The sequence below is a fragment of the Caloenas nicobarica genome, chromosome 5, assembly GCF_036013445.1.
Source record: "Caloenas nicobarica isolate bCalNic1 chromosome 5, bCalNic1.hap1, whole genome shotgun sequence".
Taxonomy (NCBI): Eukaryota; Metazoa; Chordata; class Aves; order Columbiformes; family Columbidae; genus Caloenas; species Caloenas nicobarica.
In genome coordinates this window covers 1,898,699-1,925,925 of record NC_088249.1, presented here as the reverse complement: position 1 = coordinate 1,925,925, position 27,227 = coordinate 1,898,699, and the positions used below count along the sequence as shown (strand labels likewise).

The 27,227-nt window shown below is 54.2% G+C and overlaps 1 protein-coding gene across 1 annotated transcript in view; it reads left to right on the top strand.

Annotated features, from left to right (window-relative positions):
• TRIM9 (tripartite motif containing 9) overlaps window positions 1–24,243 on the top strand; it is a 62,247-nt gene extending 38,004 nt beyond the window's left edge. Inside the window, exons 4-13 of the mRNA XM_065635740.1 lie at window positions 5,127–5,237; window positions 5,978–6,131; window positions 7,421–7,578; window positions 9,878–10,016; window positions 15,205–15,393; window positions 18,140–18,181; window positions 18,804–18,827; window positions 20,235–20,538; window positions 21,655–21,817; window positions 24,181–24,243. Coding sequence (XP_065491812.1) covers window positions 5,127–5,237; window positions 5,978–6,131; window positions 7,421–7,578; window positions 9,878–10,016; window positions 15,205–15,393; window positions 18,140–18,181; window positions 18,804–18,827; window positions 20,235–20,538; window positions 21,655–21,817; window positions 24,181–24,243 — 1,347 coding nt within the window. The remainder of the gene's footprint in view (window positions 1–5,126; window positions 5,238–5,977; window positions 6,132–7,420; window positions 7,579–9,877; window positions 10,017–15,204; window positions 15,394–18,139; window positions 18,182–18,803; window positions 18,828–20,234; window positions 20,539–21,654; window positions 21,818–24,180) is intronic.
• Window positions 24,244–27,227: the final 2,984 nt, after the last annotated feature.

Here is a 27,227-nt window from a genome sequence, read left to right as displayed (position 1 = left end):
GAATCGTAGAATCATTTTGGTTGGAAGAGACCCTCAAGATTATCAAGTCCAGCTGTTAACTTCACACTAATGGGCTTGTGCAAGTGTCCAGGACGTGCCGCTGTCAGCATTGCACGGGGTTGTTATCACATCGCACAGGGTTGTTATCGCAGCAGCTCCGCTTCTCCCAGCTCCATCCAGAGCCTCCTTTCCCAGTAACAAGAGGCAAGTCACCATGGAAACATCCACCTGGAAAAGCTCTGCTCGAAGGACGTGCGGTTGTGGGATTCAGCACAAACCATCAGGATCTGTGCCAGGGATTTTTCCATCTGGGTTTTTCCACCTGGGTTTGCAGCACTGCTCCCCATGACACGTCCCTCTGTCCCCAGGTGACCGTGTCCCGGCCGCCCGGGGTGCGGAGGCTCCGTGTCCTCCAAGTGACATCCCCGGCAGGACTCGGGCTCTGAGGAGCCGAGGTTCAAGTGAGGCTGAGTGCCTTGAAAGCCGCTAATCTAGCCAAGAATTAAAAACTAGAGGAAGGTGAAGAAGATATTTAAGTAGAGTGCAGATGTTACTGCCTTCTAGGAGCTGGATTAAAATGTAAATTATAGTTAATGTCATCTTGCAGGGAAGAAAAGCGCTTGAAATAAATTTCCTATTTTAAGGTAGTGGTGAGGTGCTGTGAGTGCACAGCAAAAGTCCTTTTTATAGGCTGTAATTAGCAGCCAGGTTCTGGCTGTTGCCTCCATTGCACCTAAAGGGAAAAAAAAAAAACAAAAAAAAAACATTTAATAAAAACACCCACAAACAAAACACATGGAGCTGCCCTAATTCCCTCGCCAACTGAGCCATTACCCTTTTCCCAAAAGATGCCAGTGCTCAGTGAGGTGTGTTACCCGCATGGCTTCAGGAAAGGTTTATAAAATATCTGCTTCCATGCAAAATTCATGGCAGCCTGGTTTTTCCGGGTGATCTGGTGAATCCTGCAAGTCCTTGGAGTCTTCCAGAGGCTGCCCCGCAAATGTGGAAATCCCTGGTGCATGAGGAGAACCGCAGGATGCTTAAGGCCATATGGAAAACTTCTAGGCTTCGCTGGCCCCACCGGGTTTAGACCATGCCTTTGAAGGCATGACGGATGTTTAAGTCTTATTTTTAATACCTTTTATTTCCCTAATCAAAGCAATTCATGGAGTCTCACTGTTCCTGCCTGCATCCCGCTTCTCTGGTGTGGAGCACAGAAGATGTAAAGCCACCGAGTCCCATGAGATCGCAACCAAAGATCCCTCTTCTTGCCTTGAAAAGGGTTTATTGGTGGCGAAGGGAAACGAGGATTTCTGCTGTTGGCTCGCCTGCTCTGTAGATGCTGCAATTAAACTGCTGTTTCATGCTCTAGTTCTCCGGATGAATAGGGGCTCGGTCCCCGAAGGGGATGGCGGAGTCACAGAAGGGCAGGATCGCTGCTTTGGCTGCGGTTTCTGAGCACCTACAGCTGCCGCCCTGGGCTGCCTGCGGTCAGGCTTTGAATATCTCCAAGGCTGGAGACTCCGCAGCCTTTCTGCTCTGGCCTTTGACCACCTTTATGGAAAAAAAAAAAAAAAAAAAAAGGAAAAAAAAAAGCTTTTACTTATGATTAAATGGAATTTCTTGTATCTTAGTTTGTGCCCTCATGCATAACGATTTACGTAGCTTCAGTGGCACCCTGCAGCAAGTACTTCTGCTCCAGACCAGAGTTTTATTAGCGGGATAATCCGCCAGGAAGCTCGGTAATTAATCAGCCTGGAGCTGCCTGGCACTGGCCTCACCTCACCCGCGGCCGGGAGCGTGCAGGACACAGGGACAAAGCCGGGGCCGGCATCCTCGTGTCCCGGGTCCCTCCTTCCCGACAGGGCCGGGAGCCTCGCAGGGCCCATGCTGGCACCGGAGCAGTGGTGGCAGGTCCCCCTGCCCCACCTGTGACCTGTCCCTTGGCCAGGAGGGTGACAGGTGACAGGGAGACACTTGTCCAGGGCTGTCCTGGGACACCGTGCCTGTCTTCACCAGGGTTGTTCAGCTGGAGGACAGAAGCTCCGGGGAGACCTTATTGTGGCCTTTCCGGACTTCAAAGGGGCCGATAAGAAAGATGGGGACAGACTTTTGAGCAGGGCCTGTTGCAATAGGACAAGAGGTGATGGTTTTAAACTAAAGGAGGGGAGATTCAGGCTGGACATGAGGAAGAAATGGTTGGCCCTGAGGGTGGTGAGAGCCTGGCCCAGGTTGGCCAGAGAGGTGGTGGCTGAACCATCCCTGGAGACATCCCAGGCCAGGCTGGACGGGGCTCTGAGCAACCTGAGCTGGTGCAGATGTCCCTGCTCATGGCAGGGGGGGCACTGGGGGAGCCGGGAAGGTCCCTTCAGCCCAAACTATTCTATGATTCACCGAACAAATGCTGTTTCTCGGAGCCGTGTGTTCTGGCTGGCGGGAGCAGATGGCAATTCTGCTGGTAATGCTTCGAAAGCATCTACTCAGGGAGGGAGAAGCTCACAAATTCATTATCCTGGGCAAACCAGACAGAGATTTAAGCTGCAAAGAAGATTGTTTTACCAATCCCATCTTTACTGTCTTCCTGGCGGCATGTGCATTTCCCCGGAGAGGGGTCTCACACGGCAGAAGGAGGCTGCTTTTCTGGGCATTCACGGTGTGATCTCCACTCACCCCTCTGCAGCCCAGCAGGCCGGGAATGCAAAACCTCGCTCTGGCTTAGTGGGTGCAATCAGTATTTGCTCAAACAGCGAGGTTAGGCTGGGCTCATCTCTCACTCAGTGGTAACACCACAATCTGCAGCCGAGAGACCCAACATCTACATGGGCAACAACCCTTGCAAGAGCAGAACACCCCCCCGGCACCTTCTCTCTGGGCAGAAGGGATCAAATTGGTGCCAGAGGGTTCTTTGTGTTGCATGGCAGGAGCTGCAGGTTGCTGCAAGGGTTTGTACCCGCTCTGTACCTTCTGGATCCCACCCCAAAGGACTGACCATCCCCATGGAGAAAGGAAACCCAGGGGCTTGCCCATGCTTTCAGAAGACGTCAGTGTAGGAGTCATAGGATATCTCCAGTTGGAAAGGACCCGTAGGGATCATCGAGCCCAGCTCCCTGCTCCTCACAGGACTGCCTGACACTAAACCGTAGGACTAAGAGCATCATCAGGCTTGGGGCTGTGACCGAGCACCCTCTGAGCTAAGAACCTTTTCCTCATGTCCAATCTGCACTTGAATTAACATCTCTATAAATGCTTGGGTGATTAGAGTACCTAACTAATATAACTAATCTGGGACAAAATAAAACACTGCTACTTCCTTGAGTTCCAGAGCAATCAAGAATGATCCATCACAGACTTAGTCATGACAATAACTGTTCTGAATGAGTGCTACATACCATGAATGCCAGGAATCAGTATTTTTGCCTGGTTTTTTAATGGACCGTATACACTTTAAATATTGCAAAGATAAGAACCCAAATAGAAGAGTTATCATGCATTCTAAGACGAGTAACAAGTGAGCAGAAAGCTGTGAACGCTGGGCTGAGGTTATCACACGTCGCTGCCATCTGACTCGCTGAGCAAAACCAGATCTGCAGGACTCGCTCTTCCCTCCGCTCCCTCCCAGCAGAACCATTCCAGTGCATGCAGGTGTTAGAAACCGGCGCTGAATTAACTCTTTTCCCTCCGATGAGAGCATTTGAGGCCAAAACTAGTGTGTGCCCGTCACGCTGGCTCAGAACGGTCCAGCATCTCTGCAAGCCTCCGTACAGATGTCTGGGTCCTGAGGAACAATATGGGAGCTGCTTCTGCTGCCTTTTCTGCCCTGTTGTACGTGAGGTGTGGTGGCTGCAGCTCCCTGCCACAGGCTGGGAAAATGGGGCTGGGATTGCTAAAAGCAATCATAGGTGGCTCTGCAAACAGCAAGTCCGTAAAAAAAATAAAAAGGAGCCAGCTAGGAGGGTTCTTCATATTATAGCATTTCTCAGAAGCAGGTATGTTGTCCCCAAGTTGCAGGACTGGTGATTCTTTTCTTCCTGTTGGGTGATTAAATTATAATTAAGCAACGCACAATGTGATTGATCGCCCTGCAGGAGTCATCGCCTCCCGTGAAACCCCGGGTTATTCCGCACGGGAGGCTGACATGTGCTTCATTTCGCCTCCCCGGCGCTCAGACCGGGCAGGATGCTCACAGGAGGAGCTGCTCCTCAGCCCGGGGCGGTCGTTTGAGCTTTCAGAAATGTTAATCGCTGCTTCTTGCAGCTTTTTCCATCACGCTGCAGCTGCAGGTGCTGATGGGAAGCTCATCTTTACTGCCTGTAACATCCTGAATAGCCGCCGTCCCTAGAGCTGCATAGATTTGTTCAGCCTCTACACAGCTTTAAAGCTCTTCCAGAAAAAAAATATTATCTACCATGGGCACGTTCCTCTAAAGCATAAAATCTCTCTTCCTGAGCTGTTCTGCCAATCTCCCGTCTGCTGCCAGGTCCTGGGCACGTGGTAGGGATCCCTGCCATGAAGTGCACAGGGTTTATCTCCTCTCACCGGCACACCTGAGCTCATCCCCGGGCTATCAACAGGGAAAATGAGGCAATTCCATACCGTGGTCCACCTCAGCCGATGGGCGGATGAGCATCTCAAACAGATTGTTAGGCAGAGCGGAAGCTGGGAGAGGTGGTGTGTTCATTCCTCATGGAAATACCAAAATCCCAGGCTCGCTCCTCACCCGGGGCCATTGGGTGCAGCTGCCCCGGAGCCAACCCCACAGCCAAGGAGGGATGAGGCAGCCGCACGGATGCTGTGGGGCTGGACATTTGCTTTGCGTGGAGTTTATAAGCTGTCGTTTGGAAGCTGTCTTAATTAAAGACAGAGCGTGGAACCGCCCTGCTGCTTTGAATAATTACGTGGGTTAACAATTTTGAGCTAAACAAAGCTTCTCATTCTTTTCCAGGTTTTCAACGATCTAGAATTCTGTGTCATGGCCGGTTCCGCCTTTTTCTCTTCCCTTGAGTGTCTCTCTCCCTTCACGTCACTCTGACCCTGTCCCTGCACCCACGTGTCACCAGAGCCTGTTTGCTCCCATGTCCCAAAACCCAGCAGCTCCAAGCGACGCCGCTCTCCTTGTCCTGTTGCAGGTGGTGCGAGACCAGATTTCTCACTGCACGGTCAAGCTGCGCCAGACCACGGGCCTGATGGAGTATTGCCTGGAGGTGATCAAGGAGAACGACCCCAGCGGCTTTCTGCAGGTTGGTTACACCCAGCTTTTGTCCCCCAGCTTTTCCAGCCATAAAACCAAGGGGCAAGGTCTCATCGCCTCCAGCTTCACAGCAGGACAGAGCAGAACCAGGCCAGGGACGTTGCTTGCTCTGAGCAGAGGGCGGCAGCAGCCGGTGCTGTGTGTCTGGAGCAGTGATCATAATGCGCTGTCTCGTGGTTCTCCAGCGTGAGATGGGCAAACAGCACTTGAGAACAGCATCCCACCGTTCATGCCTGGGCTGGTCACTTTGGTACTGGACCCTGCCTTTAAAACAGTCCCCAGAGCTCCCAGGGTCCCTGTGCCAGTCTGAGCCTGCAGCAAAGGATGATGGTGGAAACCCCTCGCAATAGGACAAGGGGTGATGGTTTTAAACTAAAGGAGGGAGATTCAGGCTGGACACGGGGAAGAAATTGTTGGCCCTGAGGGTGGTGAGAGCCTGGCCCAGGTTGGCCAGAGAGGTGGTGGCTGAACCATCCCTGGAGACATCCCAGGCCAGGCTGGACGGGGCTCTGAGCAACCTGAGCTGGTGCAGATGTCCCTGCTCATGGCAGGGGGGGCACTGGGGGAGCTGGGAAGGTCCCTTCAGCCCAAACTATTCTATGAAACCACATGTGATGTCCCAGCTTTTGGCAGTCAGAGGCAGAAGTGGGAGCTCCGGGAGGGGAACAGGGCAGGGACAAGGCCCAGCCCAGGTGTCCCTCAGGTGCTGAGGCTGCTCCTTGTCACCAGATCTCCGACGCTCTCATCAGGAGAGTGCACCTGACCGAGGACCAGTGGGGAAAGGGGACGCTCACACCTCGGATGACCACAGACTTCGACCTGAACCTTGACAACGCTCCTCTGCTACAGTCCATCCATCAGCTCGACTTCGTGCAGATGAAAGGTAAGAATATTTCCAGCACCTTTCAAAAGCCCCTCTCTGTTCATGCTGATCCAACTCATCACAGGGAAGGGACAGCGAGCAGAGTTTTGCATCTTCTCCCAACAAAACTGAGCACCCCAGAACTAGAGTTATACCGGTTCCTGTGTATTTTGCACCCCTGGGCCAGCCATTTGCCTCCCTGTCTTGCATCCCTGGGCTGCTGTGTGCCAGATCAAGGTGCCCGGAGCTTGGTTTTATTTTAGAAAGTGCTCTGCAGTGCCAGGAGAGCCAGGCTGGTCCCTGCTCAGCTGGTGGAGGTTGAGACCATGGTCTTAGGGACATCACAACGTGCTTCCCAAACCTCTGCTCACACACGTTTGGCGCTGAGCAGCATCTGGCGAGGCCCAGCTCACGAGCTGCCCTCCAAATACAAAGGCACAAAGAGCCATGCCACTTAGCTTGGGCTCTTTCCTCCCTCTCCTCTCCTCCATGTTGTTTTAGAGCTTCATTTCAGTTTTAATTTCCTCATTGTTCTCCGTTCCCTCTGTGCTCCCTCTCCCGTACCACAGCGAGCCGCTGCATCCGCATTGCTTTGCAGGAAGCAAAAGAGCCGCTGCAACCTATGAGCAATTTGCAAGTTGGCAAGTCCTGGAAGCTGACAGGAGATGCAGATGGGCTGGGAGGCAGGGAAGCTCAGAGGACAGGCTGGGGGAAGAGCGGCTGGAGAGCTGCCTGGTGGAAAAGGACCTGGGGGTGTTGGTGACAGCGGCTGAACATGAGCCAGCGTGTGCCCAGGTGGCCAAGAGGCCACCAGCATCCTGGCTGGTACCAGCATTGGTGTGGCCAGCAGGCCCAGGGCGGTGACCGTCCTGTGCTGGGCACTGGGGAGGCCAAACTGCGAACCCTGGGGGCAGTTCTGGGCCCCTCACACCAAGAAAGCCCTTGAGGTGCTGGAGCGAGTTCAAAGAAGGGAAAGGAGCTGGGGAAGGGGCTGGAAAAGGAGGTTGAGGTTGGAAATTAGGGAAAATTTGCTCATTAAAGGGCCGTGGGGCATTGGAACAGGCTGCCAAGGGCAGTGGTGGAGTCACCATCCCTAGAGGAGTTGAACAGATATGGAGATGAGGTTCTCAGGGACATGGGGTAGTGCCAGGGGTGGGTTAACGTTTGTACTCAATTATATTGAGGGTCTCTTCCAACCAAAACGGTTCTGTGATTCTAACACAGGAAGAAAACAGAGAAGCTCTGTGGAAATCTCTCCCCGCTCCTCCTCTGTGCTGCCAGCAGCCAGGGTTACACTAACTTGTGTTTAGTTTCCTCCCCAGTGCCGGCTCCCCCGATCCTGCAGCTGGAGGAGTGTTGCACCCACAACAACAGTGCCACCTTGTCCTGGAAGCAGCCGCCCTTGTCCACGGTGCAGGTGGAAGGCTACATCCTGGAGCTGGACGACGGCAACGGCGGCCAGTTCAGGGTAGGTGCTCGGAGCACAAAGCCGGTCCCAGCAGCAAGCTGTTGCTCTGGTATTGCCCCACCGTGAAGTGACCAAAATGTTGCCCGGACTTTTTGCAAGTCTTCTCCTTCCCTGGGAACACGAGACTTGCTGCTGTGTTGCTCAGAGAAACTGACAGTGCCAACAAGCTGCCGACTTTTCTGCAGGGCGAGGTTATTTGAGGGAAAGGAAATAACCTTCCGAGTGACCAATATGACTTGCAAATGCAAAAAAACGTATTTGAAGCTCTGTCTTTTTAGGTTGCTAAATATTTCGTGCAACGTATGCTAATTGCCATGAAAGACTCATGGCTTGCCAGCTGCCAGCAAGCAGAGGTGTTTAAGGCCTGAGGGCTTTTAAATTGCTGTAATTACACAATTAAAATATGATTTTTTTCTCTAATCCGACACGCTAATAATTATCCTGGCGTGTTCACATCCATGGAGAGCAGGCGCAGGGACCAGCCCATCACATTTTCTGAATTCATTCACGAGAAACTTGGGCAGGCAGGACCCAGAGCGGAGTTGAGGCAGGAGAGAGGTGATGTGGGGGGATCTGGAACGAGAAGGGAGTAGGAGGTTGGGTGTGGGGACACCAATGCTCAGCACAGCCACCCTGGCAAGGTGAGGGCAATTCCCCAGCACGCCGGACTTCTCTTGTCCCACCAGTGGTCAAAGGGGCTTGGATGTGCGTAGTGCTCCTGCTGTTATAGAGCGCCACTCCAGGGCCACGTTAATGTCCCATCACCGATCTCACCCGGTTCCTTAGGACACCTACATTGCTCTCCTCGACCCCAAACACTGACCAGTCACTGTTCCCAGATCTGCTGTGGCTTGGGACACTGCTCAGGGTCTCGGGAGGGCTGGAAGCCATCATCAACTCTGCTCTGCAGCGCAGGGGAGCATCCAGGCACGTGAGACACGAACAAATTTTTGATGCTGAGGGTGGTGAGAGCCTGTCCCAGGTTGGCCAGAGAGGTGGTGGCTGAACCATCCCTGGAGACATCCCAGGCCAGGCTGGACAGGGCTCTGAGCAACCTGAGCTGGTGCAGATGTCCCTGCTCATGGCAGGGGGGGCACTGGGGGAGCTGGGAAGGGCCCTTCCAACCCAAACTATTCTATGATTCTGCGACCCCTATAAGCTCTGGGGACGTGCACCCACCTGCAAAGAAAGCGGCCAGATTCCAGGGTTGACTCTGGAAGCAGCAGCACCCAGCAACTCAGGCAGCACAACCTGCCTGTGCAGAGCCTCCATCAAGGGCAGCAAGCAGGGCTTTGTTGTGAGATCTGCTAATTACAAGTCAACGAATTGTGAGCTGAGTGTTTCGGTAGCCCATAGGCCCGTTCACCGCTGTCCCTGCTTGCCCAGCTTCTCTGAGCAGGGCTACGGCAGCAGAAGTGTGACGTGCCCGTGAGTCAGTGCTCAGTCGGTGTGATCACCTTGTCTTCTTTCAAGGAACCCTTTGATCCTGCCACCAACAGCATGAAAAATTGTTTTCTGCAAGGATGCTTCTATCCCGGGCTCAGTCTGTATAGATTCATCTCCTTTGGGATTCAGTGGGAGTTTGGCTGGGATTGATGTCTTACAACTTACTTGATGTCTTATGACTTATTGGAGGGAGTCCAGCAGAGGGACACAAAGATGCTGAGGGGTCTGGAGCATCTTTTTGTTGAGGAGGCACTGAGAGAGCTGGGGCTGTTCAGCTGGAGAAGAGAAGCTGAGAGGGGATCTCATCCATGTTTATAAATATCTCCAGGGTGGGTGTCAAGAGGAGAGACCGGACTCTGTTCAGCGGTGCCCAACAACAGGATGAGAGGCAACAGGCACAGACTGAAACACAGGAGGGTCCGTCTGAACATGAGGAGAAACTTCTTTGCTGGGAGGTGCCAGAGCCTGGCCCAGGCTGCCCAGAGCGGGTGTGGAGTCTCCTTCTCTGAGACATTCAAACCCGCCTGGACCGACCTGTGTGATCTGCTCTGGTGACCCTGCGTGAGCAGGGGGGTTGCACCGGGGGATCTCCAGAGGTCCCTTCAACCCAACCAGGCTGAGATTCTGTGACTTGATCCAATATGAACAGCATTTCCTTCCCTTACAGAAACTGGTTTGATGGTGTCAAGGAACAAATCACAGGACCATTTTACCCTGTTTTAGCCATATCCAGTGCCCATAAATCTGCTTCGGGTAACAGAGCATGGCCAAACCCCATGTGTCACAACCAGGAGCTCTTCTCCCACCCCTGGCACTCCATGTTCAGGGCACTAACCCTGTGCTTGCTTTGCAGGAGGTGTACGTGGGCAAGGAGACCATGTGCACAGTGGACGGGCTTCACTTCAACAGCACGTACAGCGCCCGCGTCAAAGCCTTCAACAAATCGGGAGTCAGCCCGTACAGCAAGACCCTGGTCCTCCAGACATCTGAGGGTAAGGTGTCGCGACAGCCCCAGCCCCGGCTCGGACGCGGCTCACACGCACACGTGGGGCTCCTCCAGCACAGCCCAGCTTAGCATCGCCATCAGGGAACCGCTCCGCTGGTCCTCCGGTGTTGTACCAAAAACGGGGTCCACCCGGCGTGCAATAAGCCAAATTTTATCAGACGGAGATGAGATATGGTTTATTACAGAGTTGCGCAAGGCTGGATGCTGGAATAAAGCCAGCAGGCCAGAGGGAAAACTAACAGCCATTATATACAAAATCTTATAACTACATTCACACCGTCAGGGCCATCCTGAAGAGCCAATTGGTTATACATTTACATATTTGTCTCATAATCATTTTAGCATAAAATGAGCAACGTTCAGCTAAAGTACACTTTATCCAACAGTCTAGAGTTGCATGTTAAAACAAGACTCAGCTAATTGTGCAGACTTCAAAATTCTAAAGCTGCAAGGTCAGTAATCTCTGTAGTTTCTGATTAAATGTTTTGCAAGTCACTCTTATCTTTGTTAAAGGAGCAGACTTACCTAAAACTGAGAGGAATTAAATATGTTTAGGTTAGCAGTTGCCGACAGGATTCATCCTTTTAAGTGGTAACGACTACACCAGTACCTCAGCAATCATTGCAGGAAAGCCAGAACTGATGGGAGGAGAAAAGGTTGGGTCAGGAGCCTCAAACAGTGCCAGAATTTCTCTTTCACCCCTTTTCCTTTACAGAAGATGAGGCATCAGTGAGAGGCATCCCGCAGAGAGGTATTTAAAAATTGGGTTGCAGCAGGGCTTGTGTTACACAAAGGGAAGCTCAGATGTTTTCCATTTAGAACAAAACAAGGCTGGAAATGTTGCTCTGAGACACTAAGGGCTGCACAATGCCAAAACCACATGATGTCCCCTCCAGGCCCTGGCAGTGCAGGACAGAGAGCAGAGGGACCACACGGGTGTCCTTGCAGACCCACAGGACTCACAGCCAGCCACACCAGCATCGTCTGCATCATCCCCGCTCGGTCGGAATATTAAACACTCCCTTGCAGGTTGCGGTGGAGTCTCTCCTCTTGACTTTAAGTACATTTGTCACACCAGGCACTTAATCCATCGCGGAAAATCGGCTTGTTTCTGCCGTGCAGGTGGAGAGCCGTAAGGTTAGCTCTGAGAAACGAGGTGGGAGCCAGACACAGCGGGCGATGCGGCCGTGGAAGAAGAAATCAGCCCCCACTGCCATATCTGCTGCCCGGAGCCTTGTGCCCAGCGAGAAACCCCTCCTGGGGAGGTTTCCACACTCGGTGGAATCCATTTTCCTTGCTCCCAGAGTAAAATCGCTCTTTCCCGAGCTGTCGGGAGGTTTTGTTCTGCAGGCAGCTGGCTCTAGAGCAGCAGCGTGTTCCCGCAGCCCCAGCAGCTACCGGCAGACAGTCTGGGCTCAGGAGGGGACACTGGTGGGGTGGAAGGAGGGTGTGAGAGCCCTCTTGCCGTAGAGCATCTCTGGTGGCTTTGAGCAAGGAGGAAAAGAGGGTTTTCTGCTGGAACAGTAGAAGACAAAAGCAGAGCAAGGCTATGCAGAGTGTTTTCACTTGGTTGCCTGCGCTCGTCTGCAGGAGATGACCCTTCCAGTTGGGAAAAGGCACGTGCCCGGTTTGGGTGCGTGGGCAGGACAGGTCGCCGAGGAACGGGCTCAGGTGTGACAGAGATGAGAGCCAACCTGTGAGAAACCCTCCTCATGGGAGAGGCAGAAAACCCGAATCACAAGCTGTGTGCATGTTCATAAAGCTGAGCACCAGTGTCAAGGAAGCTGCAGCGTTCCTCTGGAGATCCAGGGATGGGACAACTCTGACCCAGCCCCACGCTGGGGTGACCAAGACCTCTCCCAAAGCCTGAAGGTCAACAGTTCTTGCCCTCTTCACTACCGGGCTTCACCGTCCTTTGCAGGAGACAGCAGAACTTTGGCTTCTCATCACATTTGCATCTCAAAACCCACTTGAGACACAGTTTCCTAACCAAAGCCGCTTGGGCTTGAAGTCATCCCAGCCAGGAGTTTGCAGGGTCCCCACTGTGATCTCTCCAGCTCTGCTTTCCTCTCCTGGCTGTTTTCATTGTTGAGCGAAACTCGCCTATTGCGCAGCTCCAAAATATGAAGGAACCTGGGAGAAAATTGCTGTTCATGGTCCCAGCAGGTCAGGCTGTGCTTGGGGCCAGTGCCTCGATCTGTGCCAGCAAACACAAGTTTCACTCTTCTGAGCGTCGGATAAAAGTCTGCTGCATTCAGCCTGCTCACTAGACGGGCTTTTGCATTTGTTATTCCAGCACGAAAGAAAAGCGGGAGAAAAAGTCAAATGGGCCTGGAGCATTTTCTGAGCTTTTTGGACTCAAAGTGTAATAAATTACATTTGTGTACAGCTTCTGGATATCCGAGTAACTTGTTGAACAAAGCCACCTCAGACATCACAGCTCTTGGTTTGGCTTTTATTTCTGGCCTTTGCAGCAGCATCAGACCTTTAAGTGCTATTTTGTCTGAAGTAGGCTTAGCTTTTTCCCTTCAGCCGTGCTCAGTTTGTGCGGGAAGTGGGGACAAAAGAAGAGACGGGCTCGATGTGAAGAGAACATCTCTCTGAATGCAGCTGTCCCGCTGTAAGTGGTTTTGAGAAATCCTGCTTCGAGGGTGTTACTTAAAAGCTGGTTTCTGGTCTTAGCACACGAGATCCGTATCGACAGCCTGTGGAAGTTAACTGGAGTCTTTCTTCTGCCTTCAGTGAGCAGTGAAACGGGCTGTAGAGGCTGGCGGGGAGTGAAACATCTTGCAGAGTCTCAGCATCTGGAGGGAACAAGGATGAGGAGGGTTTAAAGGCCAGGTGAGCCAGCCAGCACCTCGGGAACGTCCCACAGAAAGTCAGCACGCACATAAGCCTACAGCAAACTGCAGAGCACCTTCCCAGCCCACGGTGTGGCACGTCTTCTGCTCATCCCAAGGGAATGAACGTTTTCCAGCTCAGCTGGTGACAGTGCTGCTGGGCTGTCCTTGTCCCTCAGGTGTCCCCGCAGCCCCGGGCTGGGCAGCCCCAGCTCTCCTGGGCTTCGCTCATCCAGCAGGTTCTCCAGCCTCTGGCCAGTCTCCTGCTGATTTTGGGACCAGGTCTGTTTTCCTTTCGGCACGTTCCCGTTTTCGTCCTGCCCACAGCCTCCTTGGTGCGGTCATGGAACAGCCTCTGAGAGGCTTCACAGCGTCCTTGTCTCTGGTCATGCAAACAGATGCTCCCAGGATCAGGCACCTAATGCAATGGCAAGGAACTGAGGAGGAGACTTGCTTTTCTCCACAAGGATTTCTGAGATGGCTTCTGAGTCCCTCCAGGGTTGCTTCTTTCCATGGGCTGTCCAGAAAGTTGGATGGTGGGATGAAGGACCAAGTCGCCCCAGGAGGAGATGGAGAAGAAGAGCTCAGCAGTGCTGGAGGGGACTGTCCGCCTGCTCCCCAGGCCCAGATCTGCCCTCCTGGCTGGTGCGGAGGTTTGACCTCCCTCCTGCCAAAACCTGCTGTTCCGTTGAGACCCTTCCCTGGGTCTCTTTGCCCACACCTCAGCCCTTCCATTGGGCTGCTTCATGCCTTCAGCCTCACTCTCCTGGGCACGTGCTGCCTGTGTCCGTGCACCAAGAGCCAGCGCCGGGAAGAGCTTTGTCCCCCTTCTCCCTCCCTTGGCTCCCCCTTCTCTCATCTGCACTGAATCCCCAGTTTTAGGCATTGCTGCAGAGTTTCAAAGCAAACCTGCTTTTGGCTTCTTATTTCTTTGGTGAGATACAAGCCTTGGAGCAGAGGATCAGGGAGGAACGCTGGGTTTGTCACACCCTGTGCCCTGCTGTCCCCTCTCCCGCGTTCCCAAACTTGGCCAACTCTGCCAACACCATGAGCAGCCGCTCCCGGCTGCCTCTGCCACCCACCAGAGCCGGGGATGTGACAGAGGGACTTGGTCACCACCCTTGACGAGTACCAGAAGCTTTCCTCTTCTTTCAAGCCCAGTTCCTCATCTGAGACCCAACTTCAAGTTCCTTAACAGCCGTGGAGTGACCCTCAGCAGCAACCAGGGCTTTTTGACCAGCAGCTTTTGGAAAGAAGTGAACAACACAAGGGGAGATACGCTGCGAGGAGCTAGAGGAACATCAGATGCTCGTTAGGGAGAGCCGTGAGCCCAGCTGCTCATGGTAGTAGCTCCTCTCACTCTTGGTAGGTGTTAGAGGCCATATCCCTCCCTAACCTTGAGCTCCATTTATTGACGTGTTGTGCGATAATTTATCTAACCTGTATCTGAACCCACTGACGCTCTTTGCTTCCACAGCCTCTGCAGCAGCAAGTTGCAGAAGTTACAAACCACTGTGCAAAGAAACGCTTCCTTTTATTTGTTTTAACGTGATTTTCCAGCTCAGTCCGTATTTACAGCTGAGACAGCAAGGCTGGGGATACAGCATCCAGGAGTTTATCTGATTTAGATGTGTGGAGGGTGGTGGATCCTACATTTTCGCGTTAATATATCCCTTGACAAGGCTAGGGAAGGAATCGCAGGAGGTGACTGGTAGCGGGGAATGGAAACCGATGACCCGAGAGGTCCCCTCTACTCTGACATTTTGCTGTGAATCACATGAGTTAAATTCTTACTGTAAGGCTCAGATGTGTTTTGACAGGTACAAAGGGAAACCAAGAACACAACATCCCGAACAACCTTTGAGTAAGGTGGGTGCTTGGTGGTGCTCAGGGTTCTATAGCTCAGTACAGCCCTGCAAAGTGCCTTTCGGCATTAGCAACCGACTGACTTTTACACAGTAATTATTGTGCACAGAAAGGCATGAGGTTTATTAAAGAACCATGGGAAGTGTGCATGGTAACGTGTGACTTTCTTTAGGTGCAGGGCTCACTTGAAAGAAAAGCGTATTGAATTTGTCACAGTGACACGGGAACGTTTTGGAAGGTGAAAACAGCTTTATTGCCGATGCCGTCAGAGGCAAAGCTTTCCCGAAGGGTCCGGCTGGGTCGCACAGCACCAGGCACTCCTGCTCCACGCACCATCCTGCAGCGAAGCAGGATCTGTGCGTGCCGAAGCGTCTGCGCTCCGCTCCGGGGGCTGATCTCGGGCCGTGGGGTGACAGCGTCCAGCAGACCCCATTTCTGATCTCGAGTTTGCATTGATCTTACGTTTAGACACGCAGTCAGAAGAACAGACCCTCCCTTTTCCAGTGCCTTTGGAAAGATCGCAGCTTCGTAGAATGAGTCCTTTCTCCTCCACCCTTAATCTACAACCCAGCTTTGCGGGGAGATCCTACTTTGAGCTAAGATCTTCGGCCCACCAGCTGAGCTTGCATTCTTCTTTACAGTCCCTGAATTCAGCCGGTGAGCCGAGTGCCTCTGGCATGTCCTCTTGCTCTGTGCTTTTGGGCATCTCCGAGATATTTGTTTTGTTTCGTTCTGTTGTGTTTTGATTTTTTCCATGACATGCGGATGGCAGGGGGATCTCCTTCTGTTTGTCACTGGCCTGCTCCTGCCACCGAGAGGCGTTTTGGGGGTGTAGTTCTTGTGGTGTCTTCATCTCTGCGTACCAGCATGGGCAGTTTTAGGTGTGGGGTGATGGAGCAGCACAGTAAATCCTTATGTGGGTGCCGTTCTTGGCAGGGCCTGGCCGAACCATTTCAGCCAGCCAGCCGGCAGAGCAGGTCCCTCATCTCTAGTTTGCCTTGACCTTGTGTCTGGGGACAGTCAGAAGAACAGCCCATCCCTGGGAGAAACCTGTGGGGACATCTCGATGGTTTGCTTTCCCTGTACAGCCAGAAAACGCAGCCTCTGCTGTGAGATTTGCTCTGTGAAATTCAGTTTGCTTGATTAAATCTAGACCCCTCTTAAGAAAGAAGCAAGTCAAGGTGCAAGCAAGGTTTACTAAATCCTCAGCACAGGACAGACATGGACCTGTTGGAGAGGGGCCAGAGGAGCCCCAGAAATGACCCGAGGCTGGAACAGCTCTGCTGGGAGGACAGGCTGAGAGAGCTGGGCTGTTCAGCTGGAGAACAGAAGCTCCGGGGAGACCTTAGTGTGGCCTTTCCAGACTTAAAAGGGGCTGTTAAGAAAGACGGGGACAGACTTTTTATCAGGGCCTGTTGCGATAGGACAAGGGTGATGGTTTTAAACTAAAGGATGGAGATTCGGGCTGGACATGAGGAAGAAATTGTTGACCCTGAGGGTGGTGAGAGCCTGGCCCAGGTTGGCCAGAGAGGTGGTGGCTGAACCATCCCTGGAGACATCCCAGGCCAGGCTGGACGGGGCTCTGAGCAACCTGAGCTGGTGCAGATGTCCCTGCTCATGGCAGGGGGGGCACTGGGGGAGCTGGGAAGGGCCCTCCAACTCAAACCATTCTGTGATTGTATGATTCTAAGGCCAGCTCACAGACCCCTTGCAGCCTGGCTCATTAAGACCCTGAAGACGTGGGTTCTTGTCCGCTCAGCTTTGAGCACCAGGCTCAGCTTTTTGCAAAACCAGACATGATCGTATCCAAGTCTTGTTTTCTGCAGAGCAGAGGAAAGCCCTCCCGTGATACCTTGCTGGTCTGGCAGCTCCCACAAGCGCTGTGCTTGTCCTTGGGGGCTGCGGTGGGACGTAGGCAGCCCGGGCAGGATGAGTGACGGTATCGAGCAGCCCACGAAGGAGCCACAGGGCATCTCTCCCAGCTGTTTTCTAACCACTCTTTGCACATCTGCCGTTGCTAAAGATCCTGGGCCCTGATTCTTCCGCCACTCTGGATTTACACCACTCCATGTGCTCCAGTGGAGTAATTCATGGCTTTCTTTGGTGTAAGCCCAGGAAGAATGGGGGCCCCCGATTGATTTCCATCCCATAACACAGAATGAGGAATGCTGCAGCATGACCCTTGCCAGAATAACCGGGAGACCCTGCAACTTTCTTTTCTTTGTGCTTTTTATGTTTGTGTTTGGTTTGGTTTTGTTTTTCTTCTCATCGTACTGCTCTGCGCTAATGGCTTGAACTCTGTTTTGTTACGGATGTTTCTTATTTTGTGTCCGGTGTTACCAAGCTCTGCTGCAACGGCTGTGAGCAGCGTTGTGTGTGCAGCACGGAGCTCTGCAGCCACAGCCTGGGGTGGTGGGACAGGGCACAGCGGGCTGAAGGATGCGCCCCTGTGTCCATGCTGTTTCACACTCAGGAGAATCATATCGCAGGGATGCACAGAGACCTCGAAAATCACTCTTTGAGCTGGGACACGGGGCGCGATTCATTAAAACAGCCTGAGAGGTGATGCTTGGCGTGGAGCACGACTGCAGCCAGATGCTTTCCCACCAACACGCACATTGACAGCATGAAAAGCCTCCTTCCTTGCCAGGGGAGAGGTGAAAACCAGTCGCAAGACAGGGCTTTCCTTAAAATCCAGCACCCGACATGCACGCCCTCCGTGCAGTGCCAACGTGGGGCTTCATAGAATAGTTTGGGTTGGAAAGGACCTTCAAAGGTCATCTAGTCCAACCCGTGCCATGAGCAGGGACATCGTGTTGCCCCCTCATCCTGGACAAGCTCCTGGATCAAGACAAGCTCCTGGATCCATCCCAGTCCCTGCTCCCAGGAGGTGTTTCCAGCCTGGTCGCTGGAGGGTGAAGGACACCCCAACACATCCTGCCCGTGCAGCTGCAGTCAAAGCTCCAGCCTGCTCTTCCATCAGTCCCTGTCCTCCAAGGAGTGTTGTTTTATTAAAGTGATTCAACTGAGGGTCAGTCTGGAGAATACTTACCAAGTGGCCAAGTTTTTCCACCAAGGCTAAAATTTCCTGCCCTTTTCCTGGTGGAAAGTCCCATGATTTGGCATCCCGAGCAGGCAGTGATCAGACTTGATGCTTCCGAAGGCTGTGATGGGACCTGGCGACGACAGAGCAGATGCTCCACACTTCCTAGAGGTGAGACTCACCAAAACAGTCTGCACCCAAACTCACAGGTCCTATTTGCGACCGTCTCTCTACACTCTCTGGCTTTTAATGAATCAGGCCTCCTGTGGCTGCTTAGCTAATGGTTAAATACTCACGAGTGGTTTTCGGGTGGTTGTTGTTTCTTAGCTGTGATGTGTGAAATGTAGTATCTCTTTATAGGATGCAATTTTGACACACAAGGAACGCCTTATTCTCAATTGGGCAAGTATATTTATTACGATTATCTGGCACCTTGCTCCATATTGCTCGTCCTTTTTTCTTTTTTTTTTTTAATCTTTAACTTTTCTTTGGCAGGCGAGCAGCATTTCTTGCTCATACCCTGACCCTCTGGGATGTCCTGGCAGTAGGCAAATTTGGCGGAGGAATGGTCATTGCTGTATAATGTAAAGGCATTTTAAATTTCATCCCCATAGCCTGAAGTCAGCGCTCTGGAAGTGGCCCCATAATTAAGAGCTGATCCTCCTGCTCAAAGCAATAGATATTCCAGTTCGTTAAGAGCATTGGAACACGGGCCAAATGCCAAGGAGGTGATTAGCCCCTCTGCAGCTAATTGCAGTGAGCGCTGGTGGTAACTCCTCACCTGTCCCTTTCAGACCTTCCGCAAGAATCAATCCCCTCCATTCCCCCGGGATAAGGAGCCCATGTCCATCCCTGTGAGATTCCTCCTTCCATCTCTCCCCACCTTTATCCAAAATGCTGAAATTAAGGTCCGTGCGCTCTCTGGAAAAGCAGGCAAAGCAGAAATTGTTTCTCGTGCCTTTTCTTTACCCAACTTTACGTGCTGTTTTCTCTCCTGCATGCCTTTCCTTGGGAATGACCACAGTTGACATTAAAAAAATGGTGGCAGGTACGGAATCGCCTCCGTCGAGTTGCGAAACTGGGGCACCCGCATGCATGTGAGCTGTCTTGTGAAATGATCCAATAAATCAGTGAATAAATCTCACCAGAGTGTTTTATTTTTCAAGGCGTATTTACTCCCACAAGCGTGAGAGTGTTTTGTGGATGTGTCAGTTCACGTTTCAGGTGGAGAAAACCACCTGGGGAACCAGGCTGGTGGCTTGTGAAACCCTGTGCCTCAGTCTTGATGTGACACCGTGTCTGTCAGATTTGCAGTAACCAAGTCCTGTGCATTTAAACCAGCAGCCGTACCAAGTCGTGGAGGTTTTGGGGTGTTTTCCAGCCTTTCCATCAGCTAGATGTTGTCTGACGTGTGGCCGGTTGCTCCGCAGGGAGGTTTCTTGGTGTGACGTAGCATCTCTGTCAATGTAGATCTTTGGATGTGCTTTCGGTTCCCAGGACTGCCAGCCCTCAAATACACACACACAGGAGCCACAGAAATGACCTGAGGCTGGAACAGCTCTGCTGGGAGGACAGGCTGAGAGAGTTGGGGTGTTCAGCTGGAGAACAGAAGCTCCGGGGAGACCTTAGTGTGGCCTTTTCTTACTTAAAAGGGGCTGATAAGAAAGATGGGGACAGACTTTTTAGCAGGGCCTGTTGCAATAGAACAAGGAGTGATGGTTTTAAACTAAAGGAGGGGAGATTCAGGCTGGACATGAGGAAGAAATTGTTTGTGCTGAGGGTGGTGAGAGCCTGTCCCAGGTTGGCCAGAGAGGTGGTGGCTGAACCATCCCTGGAGACATCCCAGGCCAGGCTGGACGGGGCTCTGAGCAACCTGAGCTGGTGCAGATGTCCCTGCTCATGGCAGGGGGGGCACTGGGGGAGCTGGGAACGTCCCTTCCAACCCAAACCCTTCTGCGATTCTATGATTCTATCTGCTCCTTTTCAGTCCCCTTCCCACGCTGGGCCTGACCCTGCAGACCGTTCCTTGCATGAGTAACCCATAGTTGTAGGAGTAAGTTACGTAGCCTGGAGACCTGGATGGCACGGCATGTCTCCTGTTAGGGCCAGATTTTATCCGATCAGGATTCTTAAGGCTCATGAGATGAAACAGACAGACAGCAGGAGGGGACGGAGACAGACAGGCACCGCGGGGAGCAGCAAGAGCAAAACCAGTGTGAGTCCTGCCCATAAAACCTCAGCCGCGCTGGCACCAGCTCACAGCATCCCCCCAGGATGGGGGTGCCCTCGGGGAGCCCCCCAGCTCCGCAGCTCCCTGCCTGCTCCTGGCTGCCTCCCGGGCGGGCAGACCCGACGTCCTGCATGTCGCATGTGCTGTTCCGTGTCCGCTCCACGGGGCTCGGCCGCGACGGCCGCCGTCCCGCCACACTAACCTTGTGCCGTTTGTGTGTTCCAGTTGCTTGGTTTTCTTTCGATCCGTCCTCTGCCCACGCTGACATCATCTTTTCTAATGACAACCTGACTGTCACCTGCAACAGCTATGATGACAGGGTGGTGCTGGGGAAAACGGGCTTTTCCAAAGGGCTCCATTACTGGGAGCTGTCGATCGATCGTTACGATAACCACCCTGACCCGGCCTTTGGCGTGGCACGCATCGACGTCCTCAAGGATGCCATGCTGGGCAAGGACGACAAGGCCTGGGCCATGTACGTGGACAATAACCGGAGCTGGTTCATGCACAACAATTCGCACACCAACAGGTACGTGGTCTGGAGCGGGGTCTTCCTTCCAGAGAACACAGCCCAAGGAAGAGCCCCCGGCTTTTCCAGTGGCACCTACAGGTGCCCACAGGGTGACGTTGCTCCTTGTCACCTGTTAGAGGATGTGCCCTTGCCCAAAGGGATGGACCGTCCTGGCCTCCTTGGGTCTGCCTTGCTCCAACTATTCCTTCCCTGCTGGAGAGGGGCCAGAGGAGCCCCAGGAATGACCCGAGGCTGGAACAGCTCTGCTGGGAGGACAGGCTGAGAGAGCTGGGCTGTTCAGCTGGAGAACAGAAGCTCCGGGGAGACCGTATTGTGGCCTTTCCAGACTTAAAAGGGGCCGATAAGAAAGATGAGGACAGACTTTTGAGCAGGGCCTGTTGCAATAGGACAAGCAGTGATAGTTTTAAACTAAAGGAGGGAGATTCAGGCTGGACATGAGGAAGAAATTGTTGGCCCTGAGGGTGGTGAGAGCCTGGCCCAGGTTGGCCAGAGAGGTGGTGGCTGAACCATCCCTGGAGACATCCCAGGCCAGGCTGGACGGGGCTCTGAGCAACCTGAGCTGGTGCAGATGTCCCTGCCCATGGCAGGGGGGGCACTGGGAGAGCTGGAAAGGGCCCTTCAACCCAAACTATTCTGTGATTCTTTGACTGTTTCCGTGCTGACTCTTCCCCGAGCCTGCATGGCACCGCTCCTGTGTTGCACCTTCCCATTAACACCCAAAGCTCATGCAACAAGAAAACAACGTTTGCTTTTATCCCTGCACCACAGTTCTTCCTTGCTTTCCCTGTGGGCCAGCAAAGCTGGGAGCTTTGAAGCTTGTGGTAGGTTGGGGACAGCCTGGTGTCACCTTCCTGCAGCCTCAAGGGACGTTCCCTGGTGGGTCTGTGGGTTTTGGAGTGAGCCCTGCAGCTTTGCTGCCCTGAAACACTTGCTCCCCGCCATGGTTGTGTTCCTGTGGCTTTGACCCTGGGGACACCACGGCAAGCAGAGGGCACCTCTGCAGGGGGCTCAAGGAGGAGGCTGCGATGGGTGAAGGTCCGTGGGCTGAACCCTGAGCCAGGAGCAGAAGGGACATTACTCCACAGAGGTGTTCTGATCTTCTCACCCCCGCAGAACCGAGGGTGGGATAACGAAAGGCGCCACGGTGGGAGTGCTGCTGGATTTGACCAGGAGGACCTTGACGTTCTCCATCAACGAGGACCAGCAAGGGCCTGTTGCCTTTGAGAACCTGGAGGGCCTCTTCTTCCCCGCGGTCAGCCTCAACAGGAACGTGCAGGTACGTGCTCTGACCGCGCTCTCCGGAGCACCGCTGTCACTGCAGCGTGCGTTGATGCTCATCAAAATGGGGACTTGGTGGAGTGGTGGCTTGGAAAGAGCTAAACTTACACTCTAAACCGCTTGCGAGTCTCTAAAATCAGGACATGCCTTCCTGCAGCTGCTGCGTCCCGCTCCTCGCTGCAGGTTTCTCCATCGGGGAAGCACCAGGGTTCTCCAGCCCTCCCTGGTTGATGGGTTTGACAGCTCCATCTCCTGATACTATGCCCAGGAGCCTCCGCAGCTCTGGCAGCTCTCCCAGGACCCAGACAGGAGCAGTACCAGGGGCAAAGGCACCTTTTAAAGCCTATTTTCTTCTGGGAAGTTTCAAACCCCTCTTCTCTCCCTCTCTCCCAAGCTCTCTGCTCTCCTGAACATCACCAAGCGGTGGCTCCCTCGGCCTGTCTGGTATTTTCATCTTTCGTTTTTCTTCTCACTGATCCCATCCCTGCTCTCATCTCACCCAGCGAGTCTTCTACACTCACCGAACCTGATGTGGTCACCTCCACTCTGCCACCGCTTGCACCTCCAGCCCTGCACGAATGCCCAGGCACATCCTAGGACACCTTGCACCTTGTCACCAAGGCAGTGACACTTTTCCAGCAGCACCGGGGCAGAAGTTGGGCGGTACCATCCCAAACCCTGGCAGCATCCCTACCCAAGTGTCCCACCTCAAGGGCTTTGCAGGCAGGGGAATCCCCTAGCTCGGAGAAATTAGGAGAGATTAATTTAATTAGGAAAAATTAAAGAAGCCTGACTTACCCGCGCTGGTTTTTGAGGTTGCTGTATTAATTTAGTGTGGTCGAAACCTCCTGCTCTGTGCTGGGTTTAATTCCTACCGCAATCCTCTACACAGCCCTAAGAGACGAGCGTGTTTCTGGAGCCCCTCTCCTTTCTGACAGTTCCCTGGGCAAGACAGAGCTTACATCCCTTGGCAACAGAGAAGTCCCACGGAATGCTGCTAAAAGGCTGCTAATAAACTCCAGCCATTCATTATCCTTCTTCAAAGGTATATGAGTAATTAAAAATTACTCTAATTAGGAGGGAAATAATTGTGTTTTAGACAAAGTTTGCTATAAATCTGTATCTGAAGGGGGAAATGCTGCTGTTCCAACAAAAGAAGGAATTGTGCTTTCCTCCCAAATTAAAGTACTTGTGGAGGGAACTGAATTACCCCTTCCCACAGACCGGGGTTTTCCTAGACGCAGCGAGCATCACATCCCTGGTGTTTCTGTCCCTGTCCCTTGGTCCCCATGTTGCAGCCTCTGCCGCATCGCTCCCCATCCCCGGAGGATGCTGAGCTGAGCACCTCACTCCCACTTTGACCTGAGCTTTCCCCCAGCGTCCCCGCTGCAAAGGTCCTTCCTCCCACCCTGCTCATCTTGGTGGCTTCTTGGAGGTCCCCTGCACTGAGCACCTTTGCTGTCCCTCAGCCCCCTCCGTGCCCTTTTGTCCTGCCCATCTGCAGAAAGTCACAACTGCTGCCGTGTCCCACCTCGCCAGCAGCCGGCTGTTGGATCCGTCTGCAGCAACTGGGAATATTCGGGGCTCGATACCACTGGCACCAGCAGTCCCAGTTCACACTGGAGTGGTGTGGGGCTCCTGCAGTGCAGTGAGATGGAGCCACCACCGTGGTCCTGGGGACAACCTCAGCACCCCCCGAACCCGCAGCAGCGGGGAGGATGCATGACAGGGCAGGAGGAGCGCTGGGCTCCCCAAAATGTCTCTGGTCTCACCCCTCAGCACAGGACAGACATGGACCTGCTGGAGAGGGGCCAGAGGAGCCCCAGAAATGACCCGAGGCTGGAACAGCTCTGCTGGGAGGACAGGCTGAGAGAGCTGGGGGGTTCAGCTGGAGAAGAGAAGCTCCGGGGAGACCTTAGTGCGGCCTTTCCGGACTTAAAAGGGGCCCATAAGAAAGATGGGGACAGACTTTTGAGCAGGGCCTGTTGCAATAGGACAAGGGGTGATGGGTTTAAACTAAAGGAGAGAGATTCAGGCTGGACATGAGGAAGAAATTGTTTGTGCTGAGGGTGGTGAGAGCCTGGCCCAGGATGGCCAGAGAGGTGGTGGCTGAACCATCCCTGGAGACATCCCAGGCCAGGCTGGACGGGGCTCTGAGCAACCTGAGCTGGTGCAGATGTCCCTGCTCATGGCAGGGGGGGCACTGGGGGAGCTGGGGAGGGCCCTTCAACCCAAACTATGATCCTGCCCTCCCCAGGTGCTGCTCCTGCCCTCCCTGGGGATGATGTGCCAGCTGCCGTGCCATGGGCTGTCCCACCAGGCTCAGAGGGATGCTGCTGAGCCCTGTGTCTCTCGTTGCAGGTGACACTACACACCGGCCTGCCGGTCCCCGAATTCTACGCTTCACGCTCGGCCATGCCCTGAGGACGCTCCTGGAGCCGGCTGCCTCTTCTCGGGATGAGAGGAGCCAGCCCGTTCCCTGCTGCGGGATGAAGCTGAACTCCAAGCCACCAGGTCCCTGCTCGGCCACAGGGTCCCTGCTTGGCCACCACGTCCCCGCTCGGCTACCAGCCGGAGACAGGGAGGCAAAGTGGGAAGGAAGAACCCGGCTTTTGGCCATCTCCGATCGCCGCCCTCCCGCGCTGTCCTGTGTGTGTGCGCTTCGCTGTTTAGCTCTTTTTGGCTGATGAAGTACCTAGGTAGCCTGAGATGTTCCTTGTGTCCGCTTTTAGGTTTGGTTTTATTGATTTGAGTTGGGGTTTGGGCGGGGGGGGGGAGCAGTTTCATCTCATTTGGCAGAGTGCGTTCCCCTCTCATGGGGCTGGCCGGAGGGACCCCCGCCCCAGGAAAGCTGCCTCTCACGCCAGCCCCCTTTACTTTGCAGGACATTCCTTCCCCCCGTGGCCTTTCTTGCAGAGCACCCTTGGTCCCGTCTAGAGGTGGGTCCTGGATTACCAGTCAGTCCCCGTGTCCTTACCAAAACACCCGGCCCTGTCTCTTGTCCCCGCCGAGGTGTTTCTGTGGGGCAGGGGGTGCCAGCAGACCCTCGGTCCTGCACCGAGCACCCCCGCAGTGCTCTCCCCCCGCTCCCCGCGGCCCGGCACGGGTGTCACAGCCATACGCCGGAGAGCCCTCACCCGGCTCTTTGGAGATTAGCATTTATTTTTTTATAGTTGCCGTATAAAGCCTAGCCTTAAATACTACCTGATAGTGTCCTTCCGTTCACAGGAGAATTCATTCTGCAGCGAGGGTCTGACAGGGAGCCCAGGGTCGGGGATGGGGATGGGGACAGGGATGTGGATAGGGATAAGGATGAGGGTGAGGATGAGGATGAGGATGGGGAGGAAGGAGAGCTGGCCACAGCCCTGCCACACACTCAGGAATCCGTGCCCGCTGCCCTGCGCCTCTGCTCCCTCGCCCAACTTTCTGGTAATTCAGGAGAGGAGCGGGAGCCCGTGGGCACCGTGCCCGGTGCCGGCCCCCGTTCCCGTGCCGAGGGCGCCCGCATGCGCATGTCCCCACGCTTGGCTTTTCGGTCCCTTGCTGTCCCCCAGGGTCGGGGGGGAGCTACGGGAGCACCAGTCCAGCAGAAAGACCAGTGTACATAGACCATTCCCTTCCAGCGTGCCCTCCTCTAGGCCGGTCCCATGCGTTCCCTTGTCGCTCTAGTATTAAGTTTACCTAATTTATTGGATGGGTGCTATCTCGTTGACTTACACCGAGGAGCTTCTCTGAGCTGCAGGAGAGCCGCGTTGCGGGACAACGCCGAGCAGCTCTTTGGTGAATCCCCGAGGAGCCCCCGTGGCCGGCTCACCCGGGGCTCCTTTCTCCACCCTTCTCCCCCGTTCTTTAGGATGTTCATGGTGCTTATTAGACTCCCAGTGATTGTAAGACGTCATTCCCCCTGTACCGCGATGATCGCTGCATACAGCCGCTGTACTGAAGAGAGGTGTCATGTTTGCTGTTCTAATAAAGGACTTTTACGAGAGAAGGGCAGAGCTTCCCAGAGCATCTCTGCGCCGCCGCAGCCCCTGGCTTCAGTCCCCATCTTATCCCCCGAGCAGTGCGGGTCACCGCAACACCCTGCACGTCCCGCAGTGTCCTTGTTGGGTGACGGCAGCAGAGAATGGACAGAACTCGGTTTATGGGAGGGAGGGGGGCACAGGAGCCGGCTGAAACCCAGCGTTGCAGCGGCACCGTGACGTGACCGAGGGCTGGGGGGAGCTCGTGCCGCTGTGTCCCCTTCCCCGGCATGGCAGCACCGCAGCACCCTCTCCCCATCACGGTGCCATGGCAACTTTTATCTTCCACCTACGACCAGGAGATGCCCCAGGAGGGAGACAGGTCATTGCAAACCCCATGTTGTACCTGGGGGCTCTCAGAGAGCTAACCCAGCCATGAACCCCAAATCCAGCAGCCCCACATCCTCCCCAGCCTTTTCCTGACCCTTACCCTTCCCCAACATACTCCCATCTCTGTTCTTCTGCACAAGCAGCAGCGACAACTCCCCGTTCCCAGTGTGGGTGCTGAGCTGGGACACTGGGAGAAGGGAGGGGGCAGCTCATGGGGCGCACCCGGGGCTCCCCGCTCCTCCTGCTGCCATCAGCAGGGGGGCTTGGGGGGCCGAGGGTCGGTCCTGGCTCCTGAGGAGCTGGGATGGAAGGAAGGAGGGATGGAATCCAGCCGGGGGGGAAGGAATTACCTTGGCTGGTTGCAGAGCAGCATCTCCCCGGGGGGACCAGCTGCAGCATCCACCCCAAAACCAGTTCCTGCCCAGAGACCCATCCAGGGTGAGAGAAGGTGGCAAGGACCAGATGAGGAAGAGAGATAAAACGATAGAAATCACAAGATGTCAAGAAGGGAAAGAGCCCAGCATCGTGCTGGCAGCATTAAAATCCCTGGATGGGGGGGTCGTTCTTCCAGAAATAGGAGAAATGCTGAGGGGTGAGTGGTGTTGGGGCCATTTCCGAAGGAAAAGCAAGGGCAGCGCTCCCAGGGGCCTGGGATGGACTCGCTGTTGGGATATTAGCAGCGCTCTCAATATTCTCAGGGTGCCCCAGGAGAGGTTTTCAACGCGAGGCCTCTGAGCTCATCGCGGGCTGGAGTCCAGGGCTAAAGAAAAACCGCTAATGCATTAAGTGCATTTGCGTCTCAGAACAATGCTTGTCCCTTCCAGAGACGGAATGTGCCCAGGACACCAGAGATAAGGGAAATTCCATTCTCCCTGTAGCGTGTTGAAGCCAGCCTGCAAGTCATGCCCGGGGGGAGGGAAGGACCTGGGGCCAGAGGACACCAACCACCCAGGGATGGGGCCCAAGGCGCGGGCAGAGACACCAGCCGCATCCCGGCTCTGACTTCCACAAGAGCAGCGCTGGGGGTCTCAGGCTGCCCAAACCCCCCAGGGCTCT